Source organism: Somniosus microcephalus, chromosome 6, assembly GCF_052327205.1.
Source record: "Somniosus microcephalus isolate GS21.2 chromosome 6, FLI_Smic_1.0, whole genome shotgun sequence".
In the NCBI taxonomy this organism is placed as follows: domain Eukaryota; kingdom Metazoa; phylum Chordata; class Chondrichthyes; order Squaliformes; family Somniosidae; genus Somniosus; species Somniosus microcephalus.
The window spans coordinates 278,317,608-278,336,678 of record NC_140992.1 but is presented as its reverse complement, the minus strand read 5'-3'; the positions used below and the strand labels follow the sequence as shown (position 1 = coordinate 278,336,678).

At 50.1% G+C, this 19,071-nt stretch overlaps 1 protein-coding gene across 2 annotated transcripts in view; it reads right to left on the bottom strand.

Moving 5' to 3' along the window:
• Window positions 1-1,694: 1,694 nt before the first annotated feature.
• Window positions 1,695-19,071, bottom strand: part of LOC147116754 (transcription initiation factor TFIID subunit 4) — a 508,321-nt gene continuing 490,944 nt past the window's right edge. For both annotated transcript variants that reach the window (XM_085991896.1, XM_085991897.1), the window contains one exon: window positions 1,695-4,037. In XM_085991896.1, coding sequence (XP_085848022.1) covers window positions 3,870-4,037 — 168 coding nt within the window. In that variant the 3' untranslated portion in view covers window positions 1,695-3,869. The remainder of the gene's footprint in view (window positions 4,038-19,071) is intronic.

The window sequence follows — 19,071 nt, the reverse complement described above, 5'->3', positions numbered from 1 at the left end:
GAGCGCTGCACTGTCCAAGGGGCAGTACTGAGGGAGCGCTGCACTGTCAGAGGAGCAGTACTGAGGGAGAGCCGCACTGTCGGAGGGGCAGTACTAAGGGAGCGCCACACTGGCGGAGGGGCAGTACTGAGGGTGTGCCACAGTGTCGGAGGGGCAGTACTGAGGGAGTGCTGCATTGTCAGAGATGCAGTACTGAGGGAGCGCCGCACTGTCGGAGGGACAGTACTGAGGGAGCGCTGCACTGTCAGAGTGTCAGTACTGAGGGAGCGCTGCACTGTCAGAGGGGCAGTAATGAGGGAGTGCTGCACTGTCGGAGTGTCAGTACTGAGGGAGCGTCGCACTGTCGGAGGGGCAGTACTGAGGGAGAGCTGTACTGTCAGAGGGTCAGTACTGAGGGAGCGCTGCACTGTCAGAAGGGCACTACTGAGGGAGCGCCGCACTGTCGGAGGGGCAGTACTGGGGGAGCACTGCACTGTTGGAGAGGCAATACTGAGGGAGCGCTGCACTGTCAGAGGGGCAGTACTGAGGGAGCGCTGCACTGTCGGAGGGGCAGTACTGGGGGAGCACTGCACTGTTGGAGAGGCAGTACTGAGGGAATGCTGCACTGTTGGAGGGACAGTATTGAGAGACTGCTGCACTGAGGGAGTACTGCAGTGTCGGAGGGGCAGTACTGAGGGAGTGCCGCACTGTCGGAGGGGCAGTACTGAGGGAGCGCTGCACTGTCAGAGGGTCAGTACTGAGGGAGCGCTGCACTGTCAGAGGGGCAGTACTGAGGGAGTGCCGCACTGTCGGAGGCACAATACTGAGGGAGCGCTGCACTGTCGGAGGGGCAGTACTGAGGGAGCGCTGCACTGTCGGAGGGGCAGTACTGGGGGAGCACTGCACTGTCGGAGAGGCAATACTGAGGGAGCGCTGCACTGTCAGAGGGGCAGTACTGAGGGAGCGCTGCACTGTCGGAGGGGCAGTACTGGGGGAGCACTGCACTGTTGGAGAGGCAGTACTGAGGGAATGCTGCACTGTTGGAGGGGCAGTATTGAGAGACTGCTGCACTGAGGGAGTACTGCAGTGTCGGAGGGGCAGTACTGAGGGAGCGCTGCACTGTTGGAGGTGCCGTCTTTCGGATGAGATGTGTGGTGGACGTAAAAGATCCCATGGCACTATTTCGAAGAAGAGCAGGGGCAGCTCTCCCTGGTGTCCTGGCCAGTATTTATCCCTGAATCAACATCACTAAAAGAGATGATCTGGTCATTATCACATTGCTGTTTGTGGGATCTTGCTCTGCCCATATTGGCGGCCGCGTTTCCCACATTACAACAATGACTACACTTCAAAAAGTATTTCATTGGCTGTAAAGCACTTTAGGACGTCGAGGTCGTGAAAGGCGCTGGAGAAATGCAAGTCTTTCTTTTTACCAGGTCAATTGGATTGATAACGTGTTGGGATGGGAGGATTGAGTGTCAACGGAACATCAATGGTGCTGCTGGTTTCCTTTGCCCCCCCAGAGGAGGTAATAGAAGGAAATCATAGAATGATACAGGACAGGAGGCCATTCGGCCCGTTGTCCCTGTGCTGGCTGTTTGGAAGAGCTCCCCAATTACTCCCACGCCCCCCGGCTCTTTCCCCATAACTGGGGAGGGGGGTGGACTTTTGGTGAAACGTCCTTTCAGTGTGAATGAGAGAAAGGAGCCCACATAAAATGTTTAATAAACAGCTGTTTTATTTCTTTACAAAATAAGTACAAAGTTTGCGAGTATGTCTTTGCACACGGACTGCGGAGCGTAATCGTATGTACAGGGTCCGATACCAAAAATAACGGCATTCTAATAAACACAAAAGTCTTTGTAAACACTATGTACAAATTATTGTCTTTCTAAAACCAGCTCTTCTGTTTCCTACATGATTGTTATGCTTGCTCATTCGAGTTAACACCTTAAATAATATTTTGGCTAGACTGCAGATGAAGTGCAAAATATACCTGCTCGTTCTTTAAGAACCGTAAAAAATTATTAAAACTATTCTTAAACTGACTGACAAATTGCTTTATTTGTGCTTTTTCTCAACGTCCGTCTCCCCCCCCACCCCCCAATACTTCACTATGTTAAAACCATATTGCCTCAGAGTGCCAGAGCACACTTATACAACCAGGGGTGGTGGGGGGTTGGTTGGGATAAATCCGACCAGCCTGACAGAGGTTACCGTGTGCTCCAAGCAGAATTCAGGGGAGCGACGCACAAGGAAACATCATGGATTGGAAGACCAGTCCCCCCTCTCTCTCTCTGACTGCTGGTCTAAGTGTAGTGTACGCGTGCACACACTGCGGCTGTACGGAGCAGTGCGATGATTGCACGCTGTTTGTAGATGGAGTACAGGGTTTATGGCTGCAAATTTGGCAAAAGAGGTCAAAATTTCTCTCTCCTATGTGAAAGCATCGGCCTGAATATTCACACTCACTCTGTGTAATACTGGGAAAGGGGGAATTCATACTGGGGGAAGGGGGAATTCATACTGGGAAAGAGGGAATTCATACTGGGGGAAGGGGGAATTCATACTGGCACTTCACCCATGGGGGGGGCATCACAGTCAAACTGGATTTCAAACTCATGCCACGCCCGCACACGCACTCAGCCCAGGGGTCGCTGGATAATCATCGGCAGCTCCACTTTAGCGCAGGGACGCTGAGGTTTAGCTGCGGCTGAGAGTTAGTGACTCTGCACAGACTGGGATTGGAAGCTGGGACCTCCTGGGTTGGAATGGCACCTTCTTTAACCGACCGAGTGACTGGCACTGCTACTTCACTCAGTTGTGAGTTAGGTTTTAATGCTACAGCAACATGTTTGAGAGAGAGAGAGAGAGAGAGAGGCGACTTGTGTGATAACGATACAGGGAATTACAAGGGTGTGCCCACACTTGTACTATTCCCACCCCCCACCCCCGCAAATAAAATTTAGAGAAAAACTTTTAAAATGAGTTTAAACTAAACGATCCCCCGCACCGGTTGTTACAAACAGATCACACGCTGGTGACACCAGCAATGCCCAGTTTAATCACCCGTGAAGGAGATCTTCACCGAGCAACATCTCTTCACGGCTAAAACATCTCGGGCAATCTCACCGGGTCCCGGCCGTGTAACCCTTTATTTTTAGCTTTATAAAGGAACTTTAAATAAAGTTATAAACTGGAAAAAATATATATATTTCCCTTCAACGTATAGTTCTCAATACTGCTAAAGGCTTTTGAATCCAGGAGTAGCTATTCCGACTGCAACCTCTGGAGTAGGTTGCAACATAATACCTTGTGAACAAACAAACTAAAGAATCAAAACCAGATCCAAGACTACAATAGGCAGCTGTGTAATTCCAGCGTCCCCATTCCCCACCAAAAATAAACACAAAGAGGGGGGAAGAAAAGGCAAAATTAAAATCTAAAACTGCTGCATACACACAACGGGTCTGTGAGGCACTGGGAGAGGGAAAGGTCGGGTAGCGATTTGGTCGGGGACCTTTTCCTTCTCTGACACCAACTCAGAATTGTATTCCTGCCTTGTGTTTCAGGCACTGACTGACCTGTCGTGTGTGTGCGCGTTCCAGTATTTTCATTACGGATTTACCAGCATTCACAGTTGTTCTTTTTTTAATCTCTAACGACATATCGACAAAAATGGGGTGGGGATTTGCGGAGAATTTAAATACTGGATGCAAACATTCAGCCGGAGGTATCTAAAGGTTATTGGAAGATGAGGTCTGAGGCAACAGTAAACAAATTTGGATACTAAATGATTTGTTTTAGGAAAAGGCACAAGGCGACGGTCACTGAATGCTGATCGCCTGCGGATGTGGGTCAGAGAGGCCGAGCTCTCCGTCCCCCGCCCTCTACTTCAGCAGCGCCCGGTACAGTACGAGTGAGTGCCTGGTGTCCCGTTCCTGTTCCATGTAGAAGATGAAGTCCCTGAGGTTTACCCGAGTCACCCTCTGTCGTGCGTACTGGCGGGACGAGGCCGGCCCGGATCCTGCCTGAGAGCCCGTCGTGGGACCCGCACCCTGTAAGGAAGAGAAACGTCCGTCATTGCGGGAATCAAAGGCAACCGTCACATTAAACCAAAAGATCACTGCTCAACAGCAACTGTATTTATCCTCGATCCCGCCACCATTCCCCGGGGGCCGGAAAGCTTCTAGCCGTTCATGATGCAGGAGTCGAGAGTGTCGGTGGGCTGTTCGACCATGAAGGCATCGCAGCCAAGCCCAATCCTGTACACACCCAACATCATATTCCTGCAGGGATAATGATCCGGAGTGGGAATCACATCTGATTCTCTCTCCCACCCCTTCACCCCCCGCCCACCCCACCTCCCCTGCTAGGAATGCTAACAGGAAGGTTTTATTATAGAATCCATTTTATGTTCAGGACTTAATTTTGTGGTTAAAAGTCAGTTTATTTTGCAAAATTTGTTATATCTGTAGAATGCGGCTCAAATCACCACAGCCCCTTTGCAAGGCTGTACCGAGTGCCGTCATATAAGATCGTCCAGCGTAGATCTAACCTTCTAATATCTATCCATTTGATGACTATATGTTTACCATTTCTATACACGGAAGGACAGCTTTAGTTATGGGACCCACTCTTTGGAATGATGAGTTATTGGAAGCCAAGGGTGAAGGTCATGGAGGAAGTGATGTCATGGCCTTCTAGCTGAGGATAAAGGTCAGACCGTTGTCGCGGAAACTATGAGGCTAACCACCCTGCGACTGAGCCCAGCACCTGTAACGCGAGGTCTCCCGCAGCCTTCGCGCCGTCGTCTGTGTTGTCTGAGAATACCATTCGCTCTAATAAAGTCCAGAAGCAAAGACTCTGTCTCGAGCTCCAATGCCTGGCAGAAGCAACAGCTCCAAGCTTGTCGCTCTCTGGCAATATTCACCAACAGAGCCAGTGGAGCTCAAATCCCACCATGGCAAATTGTGCAACGGGCTGCTACAAATCTGGTCATTTGTAGGTTGGCAACATGAGAAAGGAGCAGGAAAAGCAGCTGAATTGCAAAAACCCAACTGGATTGCTCATGCCTTTGAGGGCAGGGAGCCGGGACTCCTGCCTGGTTTGGACTACATCCGACTCCAGTCCCACATCACATGGCTCATTCTTCATCCCCACAGAAGTGGGCAAGACCCTTGGTTGTAAAACACTGCTAAGAAGGTATCAGGCGTGTCTCAGTGGGCAGCAGTCTCGCCTTCGGTTCAAGCACCCACCCCCTCCAGAGACTTGAGCACATAATCCAGGCTGCCACTCCTGTGCAGTACTGAGGGAGTACTGCACTGTTGGAGGTGCCGTCTTTTGGATGAGACGTTAAAATGAGGCCCTGTCTGCACTGGGTGGACATAAATAATCCCATGGCATGATTCGAAGACGAACAGGAGCGTTCCAGTGTCCTGGCCAATATTTATCACTCAATAAACATCACTAAAACAGATTATCTGGTCATTTATCTCATTTGTAGGAGCTTGCTCTGCGCAAATTGGCTGCTGCGTTTGCTACATTACACCAGTACTTCATTGGCTGTGAAGCGCTTTGGGACGTCCTGAGGTCGTGAAAGATGCTGGAGAAATGCAAGTTCTTTCTTCTTTCTAGAAGAACCACAAGGACGTCAGCCAACATCACCTCAGGACAACTGAAGATGGATACGGTCACGGTTTGTGATTTAATTTTTTCATTTAAGAACATAACATAAGAACATAAGAAATAGGAGCAGGAGTCCATTCAGCCCCTCGAGCCTGCTCCGTCATTCAATAACATCATGGCTGATCTTCTACCTCATCTCCACTTTCCTGCACTATCCCCATATCCCTCGATTCCCTTAATATCTAAATATGTATCGATCTCTGTCTTGAATATACTCAACGACTGAGCCTCCACTGCCCTCTGGGGTAGAGAATTCCAAAGATTCACCACCCTCTGAGTGAAGAAATTCCTCCTCCTCTCAGTCCTAAATGGCCGACCCCTTATTCTAAGATTGTGACCCATAAAAACATAAGAAATAGGAGCAGGAGTCGGCCATTTGGCCCTTCGAGCCTGCCCCGCCATTTAATGAGATCATGGCTGATCTGATCTTGGGCTCAGCTCCGCCCGCTCCCCATAACCCTTCACTCCCTTATTGTTCAAATATCTATCTCCACCTTGAATGTATTCACTGACTCCGCCTCCACAGCTCTCTGGGGCAGAGAATTCCACAGATTTACAACCCTCTGAGAGAAGAAATTCCTCCTCATCTCAGTTTTAAATGTCAGCCGTGCCTCAGTTGGTAGCACCCTCGCCTCTGAGTCAGAAGGTCGTGGGTTCAAGTCCCACTCCAGGGACTTGAGCACATAAAGCTAGGCTGACACTCCAATACACTACTGAGGGAGCGCTGCACTGTTGGAGGTGCCGTCTTTCGGATGAGACATTAAACCGAGGCCCCATCAGCTCTCTCAGGTGGACGTAAATGATCCCATGGCACTATTTCAAAGAAGAGCAGGGGAGTTATCCCCAGTGTCCTGGCCAATATTCATCCCTCAACCACCATAACAAAAAACAGATTATCTGGTCATTATCACATTGCTGTTCGTGGGAATTTGCTGTGCGCAAATTGGCTGCCGCGTGATACGCTTATCAATTACTCCATAAAAGGCGATGAATTAGGAAAGTAATGAAGAGGTTTTTATTAACTAAAGAACAGAGCATGCCTCTCGTGGCCAACTGGTTCCAAGAAGGAAGTGGGTTGCCGAAACACCCACCTTTATACCTGGTCATGTGGGCGGAGCCAGCTGAGGCATGCATTGGTACACAGAGGTAACAATATGCAATAACGATAACAGTAGGATACAATAACAGTGGTTTACCACATTCACCCCTTGTTTAAAATTTAGTCCGGCGGGGTGAAGTGTACTACAAGTTCGTGTAGGTAAGTCTATCAGGAGGCCTTGTATGACGTCCTGATCGTCGTGGTGGCGGCGGCGGTGGTGCAGTATCCAACGTCGAATCTGGTGTCTGGGTGGTCAACGAAGGGTCCTGGGGCTCCGGCATGCCGTCTACAGGGGTTGGGTTGGGAGAAGTGGTGGGGAATAACGGTGGTAATTCAGGGGCACCCGAGGGTGCGAGGTCTCGTATGGAGACCGTGTCCTCCCGCCCGTCTGGGTATGCCACGTAGGCATACTGGGGGTTGGCGTGTAGGAGGTTCACCCTCTCGACCAGGGGGTCCGTTTTATGGGTCTTCACGTGCCTCCGCAGTAGGACGGGCCCAGGAGAAGTCAGCCATGTCGGTAGCGAGGTTCCCGATGTGGACTTCCTGGGGAAAATGAACATTTGCTCATGAGGGGTGGCATTAGTGGCAGTACAAAGCAGTGACCGGATGGAGTGGAGTGCCGCAGGGAGGACCTCCTGCCAGCCAGAGGTCGGAAGGCCCTTAGATTTTAAGGCTAAGAGGACGGCCTTCCAAACCGTCGCGTTCTCTCTTTCCACCTGGCCGTTCCCCCGGGGGTTGTAGCTGGTGGTCCTGCTCGTAGCAATACCTCTCGCGAGCAGGTACTGACGAAGTTCGTCGCTCATGAAAGATGAGCCCCTGTCGCTATGTATATAGCTAGGGAACCCGAACAGGGCGAAGAGGTCATTCAGACATTTGATGACCGTGGTACTGGTCATGTCTGGGCAAGGGATGGCGAACGGGAAATGGGAGTACTCATCAGTTATGTTGAGGAAGTACACGTTGCGGTCAGAGGAGGGGAGGGGCCCTTTAAAATCGACGCTCAGGCGCTCGAAGGGGCGAGTGGCCTTGATCAGGCTTGCTCTGTCTGGCCTATAAAAATGCGGTTTGCACTCGGCACAGATTTGGCAGTTCCTGGTCATGGTCCTGAGCTCCTCGATGGAGTAGGGCAGGTTACGGGATTTGATGAAATGGAAGAACCTGGTGACCCCCGGGTGGCAGAGGTCATTGTGGAGGGACTGCAGTCTATTAAGCTGCGCGTTGGCGCATGTACCACGTGATAGGGCATCTGGGGGCTCATTGAGTTTCCCGGGCCGGTACAAGATATCGTAATTGTAGGTGGAGAGTTCAATTCTCCACCTCAAGATCTTGTCGTTCTTGATTTTGCCCCTCTGCTTATTATTGAACATAAAAGCAACTGAACGCTGGTCAGTGAGAAGGGTAAACCGTTTTCCGGCCAGGTAATGCCTCCAGTGACGCACCGCTTCCACAATAGCCTGGGCCTCCTTTTCGACAGAGGAGTGTTGAATCTCGGGGCCCTGGAGGGTCCTTGAGAAAAAGGCCACGGGTCTCCCCGCCTGGTTAAGGGTCGCAGCTAGGGCGAAGTCGGATGCATCGCTCTCCACTTGGAAGGGGATGGACTCATCCACTGCGTGCATTGTGGCCTTCGCAATATCGCTCTTGATAAGAGTGAAGGTTGCACACGCCTCTGGTGTCAGGGGGAAGGAGGTGGATTTGATGAGGGGTCTGGCTTTGTCCGCATAGTGGGGCACCCACTGAGCATAGTAAGAGAAAAACCCCAGGCATCTCTTCAGTGCTTTTTGGCAGTGGGGGAGGGGGAGCTCCATAAGGGGGCGCATTCTGTCGGGGTCGGGCCCGATGACTCCGTTCTCCACTACGCAGCCGAGAATGGCAAGGCGTTTGGTGCGAAACATACATTTCTCCTTATTGTACGTTAGGTTCAGCCGCTGGGCCGTACGGAGGAATTTTTCTAGATTAGCGTCATGGTCCTGCTGGTCGTGGCCGCAGATGGTGACGTTATCCAGGTAGGGAAAGGTGGCCTGCAGCGCGTTCTGGTCAACCATCCGGTCCATCTCCCTTTGGAAGACTGAAACCCCGTTGGTGACGCTGAAGGGAACCCTAAGGAAGTGGTAGAGGCGGCCGTTCGCCTCGAAGGCAGTATACTGGCGGTCCTCATGGCGGATGGGGAGTTGGTGGTATGCTGACTTAAGGTCAATGGTGGAGAATACTCTGTATTGCGCAATCTGATTGACCATATCAGATATGCGAGGAAGGGGGTATGCGTCCAGCTGAGTGTACCGGTTTATGGTTTGGCTGTAGTCAATGACCAGGCGGCGTTTATCGGTGGTTTTAACGACTACAACCTGGGCTCGCCAGGGGCTGGTGCTCCCTTCGATAATGCCCTCCTTCAGGAGCCGCTCCACCTCATAGCTAATAAAAGCTCTGTCCCCGGCGCTGTACCGCCTGCTCTTGGTAGCGATGGGTTTACAGTCGCGGGTGAGGTTAGCGAACAAGGGAGGGGGGGGGACTTTGAGTGTGGAAAGGCTGCAAGTGGTGTGCGGCGGGCGATTTAAAAGGTGTTGGTTGCAGACTGTGAGTGGGGGGAGGGGTCCACCGTATGCTAATGTGACACTTTTAAGGTGGCACTGAAAATCCAACCCTAGCAGCACGGCAGCGCAAAGACGGGGCAGGACAAGAAGTTTAAAATTTTTATATTCTGTGCCCCTAACCGAAAGGGTCACCACACAGTAGCCGCCGACGTCCATTGAATGGGACTTAGACGCCATAGAAATCCGATGGCGCGTTGGCAGGACCGTGAGGGAGTGGCTACGTACCGTGTCGGGGTGAATAAAACTCTCTGTGCTCCCGCTGTCAAATAGGCAAGTGGTGGCGCGGCCGTTTACCATGATGTCCATCATGGACCTGGACAGATGATGAGGCAGGGCTTGATCCAGCGTAATGGAGGCCAGTGTATGGCTTAGTGAGTCGATATGGTCGTCCGACGAGACGGTGGTCGAGTCCGGAGACAAAATGGCGGTTGAGTGCGGCGGACAAAATGGCGGCGGCCATGATTCAGGTCCCCACGCGGCCGGAGGTGCACAAAATGGCGGATAAGATGGCTGCCCCCACGGTTCGCACGCGGCGCTGCTGGCGTTCGCGGGTTTCCCCCTGCAGGCATTGGCGTAATGGCCTTTCTTCCTGCAGCCTGAGCAGGTAGCGGTCTTAGCCGGGCAGCGCGCTCTAGGGTGTTTTAACTGGACACAGAAATAGCATTTTTGGGCCTGGTTACGGGGCATCGCTGCAGTTGGTAGCGGGGGCGGCGGTCCCGGTTGATTTCGGGACATCGCTGCAGCAGTTGGTACCGGGGGCGGCGGTCCCATGTCCCAAGGTCGCGATGGCCATGGCGCGGCGCCGTTACGTGAGTATGCTTCGAGGTTTCGGTGGGCCGCATCTAACGAGAGCGCAAGGGCTACGGCCGTCTTCAGGTCGAGCTCCTTGCTTTCGAGCAGTCTCTGCCGGGAGTAGTCGGACTGGAGGCCCCTAACGAAGGCATCACAGGTAAGTCCCTCCGCGTGCCCCGCAGCCGTTACCTCCTTACAGTCGCAGTCCCTGCAGAGTGTCTGTAACGCCCGTAAAAATGCCTCTACCGATTCCCCCGGTTGCTGCCTGTGGGATCCCAAGAGGTGTCTGGCGTAAATCGTGTTCACTGGGCGCGTGTATTGCCCTTTTAGTAGTTCGAGGGCCGCCGTGTACGTAGTAGCGTCCCGGATGAGTGTATATACTTGAGGGCTCACCTGGGCGGTCAAAACTTTTAGTTTGTTCTCCTCCGATGTCACGGCGGAGGCTTCTAGGAAGGATGCAAAGCAGCTCAGCCAGTGTTCGAAATTGGTCGATGAACCCGCTGCTTGAGGGTCGAGGTCCAGGCATGCTGGTCTGAGGGCTCGCAGCAACGCCTGCTGTTGTTGCTGCTCAGTTCCGGACATTTTACTTTTAGTTAATAAAATTGATACGCTTATCAATTACTCCATAAAAGGTGATGAATTAGGAAAGTAATGAAGAGGTTTTTATTAACTAAAGAACAGAGCATGCCTCTCGTGGCCAACTGGTTCCAAGAAGGAAGTGGGTTGCCGAAACACCCACCTTTATACCTGGTCATGTGGGCGGAGCCAGCTGAGGCATGCATTGGTACACAGCGCCAACCAGAGGTAACAATATGCAATAACGATAACAGTAGGATACAATAACAGTGGTTTACCACACCGCGTTTCCCACATTACAACAGTGACTACACTTCAAAAAGTGCTTCATTGGCTGTAAAGCACTTTGAGACGTCTGGTGGTCGTGAAAGGCGCTATAGAAATGCAAGTCTTTCTTTCTTTCTTAAATGGGTGACCCCTTATTCTGAAACTATGCCCCCTAGTTCTAGATCCCCCCATGAGGAGAAACAGCTTCTCTGCACCTACCCTGTCTGTAATGTATGTACCTTTAAGGGGGGGAACTACTTTTTACAGCTCATGTATACTGTGGTACCGGCAGTGACCACACCTGTATATAACGCTGAGTAGTAATCTGTACAGATCAGTTGCAGTCTGCGCCACGTTGAGTAAACACCTATTGTACCGTTCTCCGCAGTCTGTGTCTTCTTATACACGGACGTAACGTTGGCGACGAGGCAGGTTCGAACCTACCTGCAACTCTGCATCACCTCCTGGGGATTCGTTCCTGGAGATCAGTGGATTGGAGGTCAAGGCCAGAGACTCGGGCGTCGACCACGGGCAACCGCCCAGTCATCCAGCAGAGACTCGAGAATTGCGGGGGAGGCTGTCGAGAGCCAGGCTTGGCTTTCCAGTCGAGGTGGTCCAGCGAAACGGGCTGGCAACAGGTAGTGCGCAGACCCTTCCCGGACAGCGGCGGCTAGAGCCCGACCGAGCGGCACAGCAAAGGGCCGAGCAGCGTCGACGGGGGAGAGAGAGGGCAGAGCGCACAGGGCGCAGACGGTGTTCAGGGGCCGAGCAGCGTCGGAGAGAGGGAGAGAGAGAAGCGCGTGAAACCTACAGGGCGCCGCCATTGCCACGAGAACCGCCGGGAGCGGCGTTGGCAGCAGCGGGGGAGGAAGGAAAGCACGGGAGATGCCATTTTAAACCACACCCAAAATGCCGAAGAGTGGCAGTATCACCGCATTTGACAATGAAGTCAAAAATTGGACTACCTATGTCGAACGAATAGAGGTGTACTGCAAGGCAAATGGGGTGTCAGATGACAAGAAAGCGTCGGTATTGTTAAATTTAATGGGTGCAAAGACGTATGGTTTATTACGAAATCTAGTAACCCCAACGAAGCCAATGGAAAAGAGTTTTGAAGACATAATAACGATACTAAAGAAACATTTAAACCCCACACCGCTGCTGACAGCAGAAAGATTCAAGTTTCACAAACGGAACCAGCATAAGGATGAAAGCAATGCTGATTATTTAACAGAACTGCGCAAACTATCGAAACACTGCCAGTTTGGAGCGGGACTGACAGATGCCTTAAGGGACAAGTTTGTATGTGGGCTTCAAAGTGAAGGAACCCAGAAATGGCTTTTATCTGAAAAGGACCTTACGCTAGAAAAGGCTTTCAGCATTGCGGTATCATATGAAGCAGCAGCACGGGGCGCTGCAGAGATACAACAGAGACCGCAAGAATATGGCACAAACGAAATGTCATATGGAACAGAGAAGTGCTATTGCTGCGGCAGAACAACACACGACCAGAATGATTGCTGGTTCAAAGACAAAGTGTGCTCCAGTGTGGAAAAGTAGGACACATAGCACAAGTCTGCAGGTCGGGAAAGAAAACCAGCAATAAGAAACCGACCAAAGGAAAGTACAAGAAGGTACATAAGATAACGGAGAATAGTTCAGACGAACAAAAGAGTGATAACGACTCCGAAAGCAGGGAACTGAGTTGTCTGAAACCACATAATGTGATCACAACGGAGGATCACTGAACCATTTGGGTCACTCTCAAGATAGCAGGAGTCCAGGTAAAGATGGAATTGGACACAGGATCAGCCCTAACAGTCATAAACCGACGGGACTACGAGCGGCTATTCTCACACATACCCTTGAGAGACACAAAAATTATTTTGAAGACGTACACGGTGTTGTATCCGTGTGTTAATAGAGACACGGAAGGCAGGAGTAGGTTTCACAAGTGTTTACTGAACAAAGTCTGGAGGTGAACTAACAGATACAAGACAATATACAGGCTTATATAGCCCGAGTGGCCATTACCGGCATTACAGTACACAGGGGGCTCTTAAAGGCACATACACCACAATTCCTCCCCTTTTAGACAACCAGTCCATAATATTTTAAGTAATCATTAATTAACATGTTACAAGAACAATAATCTACACATTGCTGCAGTTAATCAATTATAAGTCAGTCTTTCTGGAGGCTTCCTGACTCGGTCCGGATAACGCCTCGGTGGTGTAGTAGTTTCTGGTGGTGTAGTAGGTTCTTTTGGCAAGGCTGATTCGGCTTGAATGCCAGTGTCGGGTTCATCTTGTTCCAGTATTACCGGATCGGAGGTAGATACTATGGGTATCTCTATTTCATCATTAGGCGTATAGAGTTGTGGTATAGGTTGTCCCTTTTCGGATGACTCTATGATCTGGTCAGCATGGCGCCTTATTATGCTTTCTCCAATGTCCACGGTATACATCAGCGGTCCTAGTCGTGTGCAAAAAGTTCCAGGCTGCCATTTCTCGGTACGGTAGTCCCGGGCCAAAACTTGTTGACCTATCTGGAAGGTTCTAGTTGGCCTTTCATTCATGCCTTGAAATTGCCGGTTCTCCACATCCCTTCTGATGTTTGGCTTGATCAAATCCAGCCGGCATCTTAGGCTTCTATTGAAGAACATCATGGCGGGAGTTTGGTTTGTAACCACGTGTTGCATTCCTGTGTGCAAACAAGAAGTTATCTACCTTATGCTGAAGTTTTATGTCTTCATTGCCCATGGCCTTTATGGCCTTCTTGAAGGTCTGGACAAACCTTTCAGCCAATCCATTGGTGGCGGGATGGTATGGGGCGGACGTGTAGTGCTTAACCCCATTGTTTTTTAAGAACTTCCTGAATTCTTCGGACACAAATTGCGGTCCATTATCAGAACAGATCTGTTCAGGCAGCCCATTCCTGGCAAATATGGTCCTTAATACTGTGATGGTTTTTTCCGTGGTGGTGGAGGACATCTTTATTACCTCCGGCCACTTGGAGTGTGCATCAACCGCGATTAAGAACATTGAGTCCATAAATGGACCAGCAAAGTCGATGTGTACCCTTTCTCATGGAGATGAGGGCCACTCCCATGGATGTAGAGGGGCTTGTGGTGGGGCGTTTTGGACCTTCTGGCATCCTAGGCAGCTCTTGGTCATTTCTTCGATGTCTCCATCGATACCTGGCCACCACACAAACGCTCTGGCTAGGTTCTTTATTTTCACTCCACCCAGATGCCCCTCGTGAAGCTCCTTTAGCACTTTATCCTGGAGTTTGGGTGGAATCACCACTCTGGATCCACACATCAAGGTTCCTCGGCACACTGACAGCTGTTCTCTTCTTTGCGAGAATGCTGGCAACAGTGGTTCGCCATGTGCTGGCCATCCCTTCACCGTTAAATCGTAGACTCGTGAGAGAGTCGGGTCATTTCTCGTTTCCTTTTCAATGGCAGAATTTGTTACTGGTAGACATTCCGCTATGGTTGAGTGGAACATCTCCACTGGGTCTACTGTAGGTGCCTCTTCTACCGTTGGCAATGGTAGGCGCGATAAACCGTCAGCATTTCCATGCTGTTTTGATCCTTTGTATTCTATGTCATATTGGTGTGCCCCTAGGAAAAGGGACCACCTCTGTAGCCTTTGCGCTGTCATAATGGGAACACCCTTTTTAGGGTTGAATATGGAGACAAGGGGTTGATGGTCAGTCAACAAGGTAAATTTTTGTCCGTGTAGGTAATGGTTGAATTTCTTCACTCCCCATACCAGGCTGAGTGCTTCCCTGTCGATCTGGGCATAGTTACGCTCAGCTGAGTTCAATGAGCGTGACGCAAAAGCTATCGGCCGTTCTGAGCCATCAGGGAATCTATGTGATAATACCGCTCCTACGCCGTAAGGGGATGCATCGCACGCCAGTCTGATTGGCAGTGATGGGTTGTAATGAGCCAAAACTTCCTTGGACGTGATCAAGCCTTTACATTTATGGAAGGCACGTTTACAGTCCTCGTTCCATTCCCAAATTACTCCCGTTTGTAGCAGTTCGTTAAGAGGGTGCAGAACAGTTGACAAGTTCGGTAAAAATTTATGGGAGTAATTTATCAATCCCAGGAACGACCTTAATTGTTAGACATTTTCAGGTGCTGGTGCTTTTATGACCGCTTCAATTTTCTCAGGGGACTTATGCAACCCTTCTTCATTAATTATGTGGCCACAATATGATATTTGTTTCTGGAAAAATTCGCACTTGGGGCGGTTTGCTCGTAGGCCCCGTTCTCTCAGCCTAGTGAGTACCTTCTCCAAATTGGCATGGTGTTCGTTGTCGTTTTCTCCTGTTACAAGGATGTCGTCTAGGTAGCATTGAGTCCCAGGAATCCCTTGCAGGACTTGTTCCATAGCTCTTTGCCAGATAGCTGGAGCTGATGCTATTCCGAAAACCAGTCGATTGTACTGGTACAGGCCTTTGTGTGTGTTTATTGTGAGATACTTTTTATAGACCTCCTCAACCTCCATCTGTAGATATGCCTGTGCCAAGTCAATTTTTGTGAAACGTTTCCCTCCGGATAGTGAGGCGAAAATATCTTCTATCCTCGGAAGAGGATACTGTACCGTGTGAAGGACTGGGTTTACAGTCACCTCGAAGTCCCCACAGATGCGAATTTTTCTCTGTTCTTCAGATTTATCATTATTTAACGTTTTCTTCATGACCGGGACGATGGGTGTTGCCCACTCGCTCCAATCTATCTTGGATAACATGCCTGTCTTTTCCAAATTCTCCAGCTCTGCCTCGACTGCTGGACGAATTGCGTATGGCACTGGCCTTGCCTTAAAAAACTTGGGAAATGCCGCATCTTCCACCTTCATTGAGGCGGTGACGTCTTTCAAGGTTCCTAGTTCCTGTTGGAACACTTCTTTGGTGTTGTCCAAGATGTCTTTTAATTGTTCAGGTATGATGTCATCATCATTTTTTTTCTTACTGGTCACCGTCAGTGCCTGAATGGAGCGCCAGTCCAAACGTGTCTTCCTGATCCATTCACGTCCCAACAGCGGTGGACCACCATCTTGCAGAACGTATAAATACAGCTTCTGTATTTCCTTGCCGTTGTATACAACAGGCACCTTTATTTTCCCTTTGGGGTATACTTTCTGCCCCGTATATGTTTTCAAGATAATGGATGTGTCTTTCAAAGGTATATGCGGAAATAGCCGCTCGTAATCCCGTCTACTTATGACGGTCAGAGCTGATCCTGTATCTAGCTCCATTTTAACTGGGGACCCCGCTATCGTGAGGGTAACCCAAATGGTCTGGTAATCTTCTTTGGCAATTACATTATGTAATTTGAGAGAGCTTAGTCTCTTGTTTCCGGAGTCGCTATCGCTCTTCTGGTCTTCGGAGCTACTGTCCGTCATCATTTGTATCTTTCTGTACTTTTCTTTATTGATTTTTTTTCTGTCAGTGGATTTTTTGTTTCCAGATCGGCATACACGTGTAATGTGTCCCATCTCTCCGCATTGCCTGCATGCTTTGTCCTTGAACCAGCAGTCCCTCTGGTCATGGGTGGATCTGCCGCAGCGATAACATCTCTCGAAACCCCGTGTCATTTCATGGGTGCCGAAGTCCTGTGGCTTTTGCTGTATCTTTGCAGCTCCTCTTGCTGCTGCTTCGTATGATACAGCCACACTGAAAGCCTTGTCCAGTGTCAAATCTTTCTCAGAAAGTAGCTTTTTTTGTGTTCCTTCATTTAGGAGACCGCAGACAAATTTGTCTCGTAGAGAATCTGCCAGTCCTGTCCCGAATTGGCAGTGTAGGGTATCAACAATCTCCTTAAAATTCTTGTCCATCGGTTTGGCTGGAGTGATTAAGTTTCTTAACAGCCCGTATGTCCTTGCGCCCATTAGATTTAGAAGTACCGATGCCTTTTTATCATCTTTTATTTCATTCGCTGTGCAATATTTCTCCACTCTTTCCACATATGTGGTCCAATTCTTTATATCGTTATCGAAAGCATTAATATTGTCAGCCTTAGGCATCTTGGGGGAAAAAATGGCGCCTCCCGCGCTTTCACGCCGCTGCTGCTGCTGCTGACAACGCTGTTTTCCGCGGTTTTTATTTACAGGTGGAGACTCGTTCCCGCCGGACTCTCTGGGACTTTTCCCTCCCTCTGTCTCTGTTTGCCTCCGCCTTCGCTGCTCGGCCCCGCTGCAGAGCCAGCCGATGGAGCCCCAGCCCACCGCCCAGGAAGGATTATTGCAGTACCTGCCACCAGCTCGGCTAGCTGGTGAAACCACAGTTTTTTTTGGTGTTTTTTTTTCTTGCTTTTCTTTGACTTTCGTCTGAGGAATCGATCTTCTTGAGGTGCTGCCGAATGGCAGGTAAGTCCGTTTCCACTTCGTCGCCACTGTTGTATCCGTGTGTTAATAGAGACACGGAAGGCAGGAGTAGGTTTCACAGGTGTTTACTGAACAAAGTCTGGAGGTGAACTAACAGATGCAAGACAATATACAGGCTTATATAGCCCGAGTGGCAATTACCGGCATTACAGTACACAGGGGGCTCTTAAAGGCACATACACCACACACGGGGCAAAAAAGTCTACCCCAAAGGAAAAATAAGGGTGACCGTTATATATAACGGTAAGGAAACACCAAAACTAGACCTGTATGTATTGCAAGATGGAGGACCACCATTACTGGGACATGAATGGATCCGGAAAATACAACTGGACTGGCATTCCATACAGGCACTGACTGTGGCTGACAAAAAGGATGACGACGTCACACCTGGGCGACTGTCAAAGATCCTAACTGACGCGAAAGAAGTGTTCCAGCAAGGACTCGGACCACTAAAAGGCATGACAGCAACGATTAAAATTGAAGAAAACGCAAGCCTAAAATTTTTTAAGGCCAGACCTGTACCTTATGCGATCCGCCCAGCCATCGAAGCAGAGCTGGAGAGTCTGGAACGTTCAGGTGTACTGTCCAAGGTAGACTGGAGCGAGTGGGCTACACCCATCGTCCCTGTGATGAAAAAGTCGTTGAGCAGCACGCCTGGGGAACCAAGGAAGGTTCGCATCTGTGGGGACTTTAAGTTAACAGTGAACCCGGTCCTTCACACCGTACAATATCCACTTCCGCGGATTGAAGATATTTTCGCCTCGCTATCTGGAGGGAAACGCTTCACTAAGATTGATCTGGCCCAGGCGTATCTGCAAATGGAGGTAGAAGAAGCATCAAAAAAATACCTCACAATCAACACCCATAAAGGTCTCTACCAATACAACCGGCTGGTATTCGGGGTAGCATCAGCTCCGGCTATTTGGCAGAGGGCAATGGAACAAGTCCTGCAAGGGATCCCAGGGACCCAGTGTTATTTGGACGACATCCTGGTCACGGGCGAAAATGACAGTGATCACCTTGCCAACCTGGAGCAGGTGCTCACTAGATTGCAGGAATATGGGCTCCGAGCTAACCGCCCCAAATGCGAGTTTTTTAGAAAACAGATCTCGTATTGTGGCCACGTTATCGATAAAGAGGGGTTACATAAGTCCCCAGAGAAGATTGAGGCAGTAGTCAAGGCTCCAGCACCGGAAAATGGGTCACAACTGAGGTCGTTCCTCGGGCTGGTAAACTACTACCATAAGTTCTTGCCAAATTTGTCTACAATAGTACGCCCACTGAACACCCTACTGCAAACTGGGGTGCCATGGAAGTGGAGTGACGAATGTAGACGAGCTTTCCAGAAGAGCAAAACACTAATCACATCGAAAGAGGTATTGGCCCATTACAACCCAGCATTACCAATTCGGTTGGCATGTGATGCGTCACCCTACGGCATTGGAGCGGTGCTGTCGCACAAATTCTTGGACGGCTCAGAGAGGCCAATAGCCTTTGTGTCACGATCACTAACCTCAGCTGAGTGTAACTACGCCCAGATTGACAGGGAGGCCCTCAGCCTAGTGTGGGGAGTGAAAAAGTTCAATCACTATCTGCACGGGCAGAAATTCACCTTGCTGACTGATCACCAGCCTCTTGTCTCCATTTTAAATCCGAAGAAGGGCGTTCCGGTGATGAC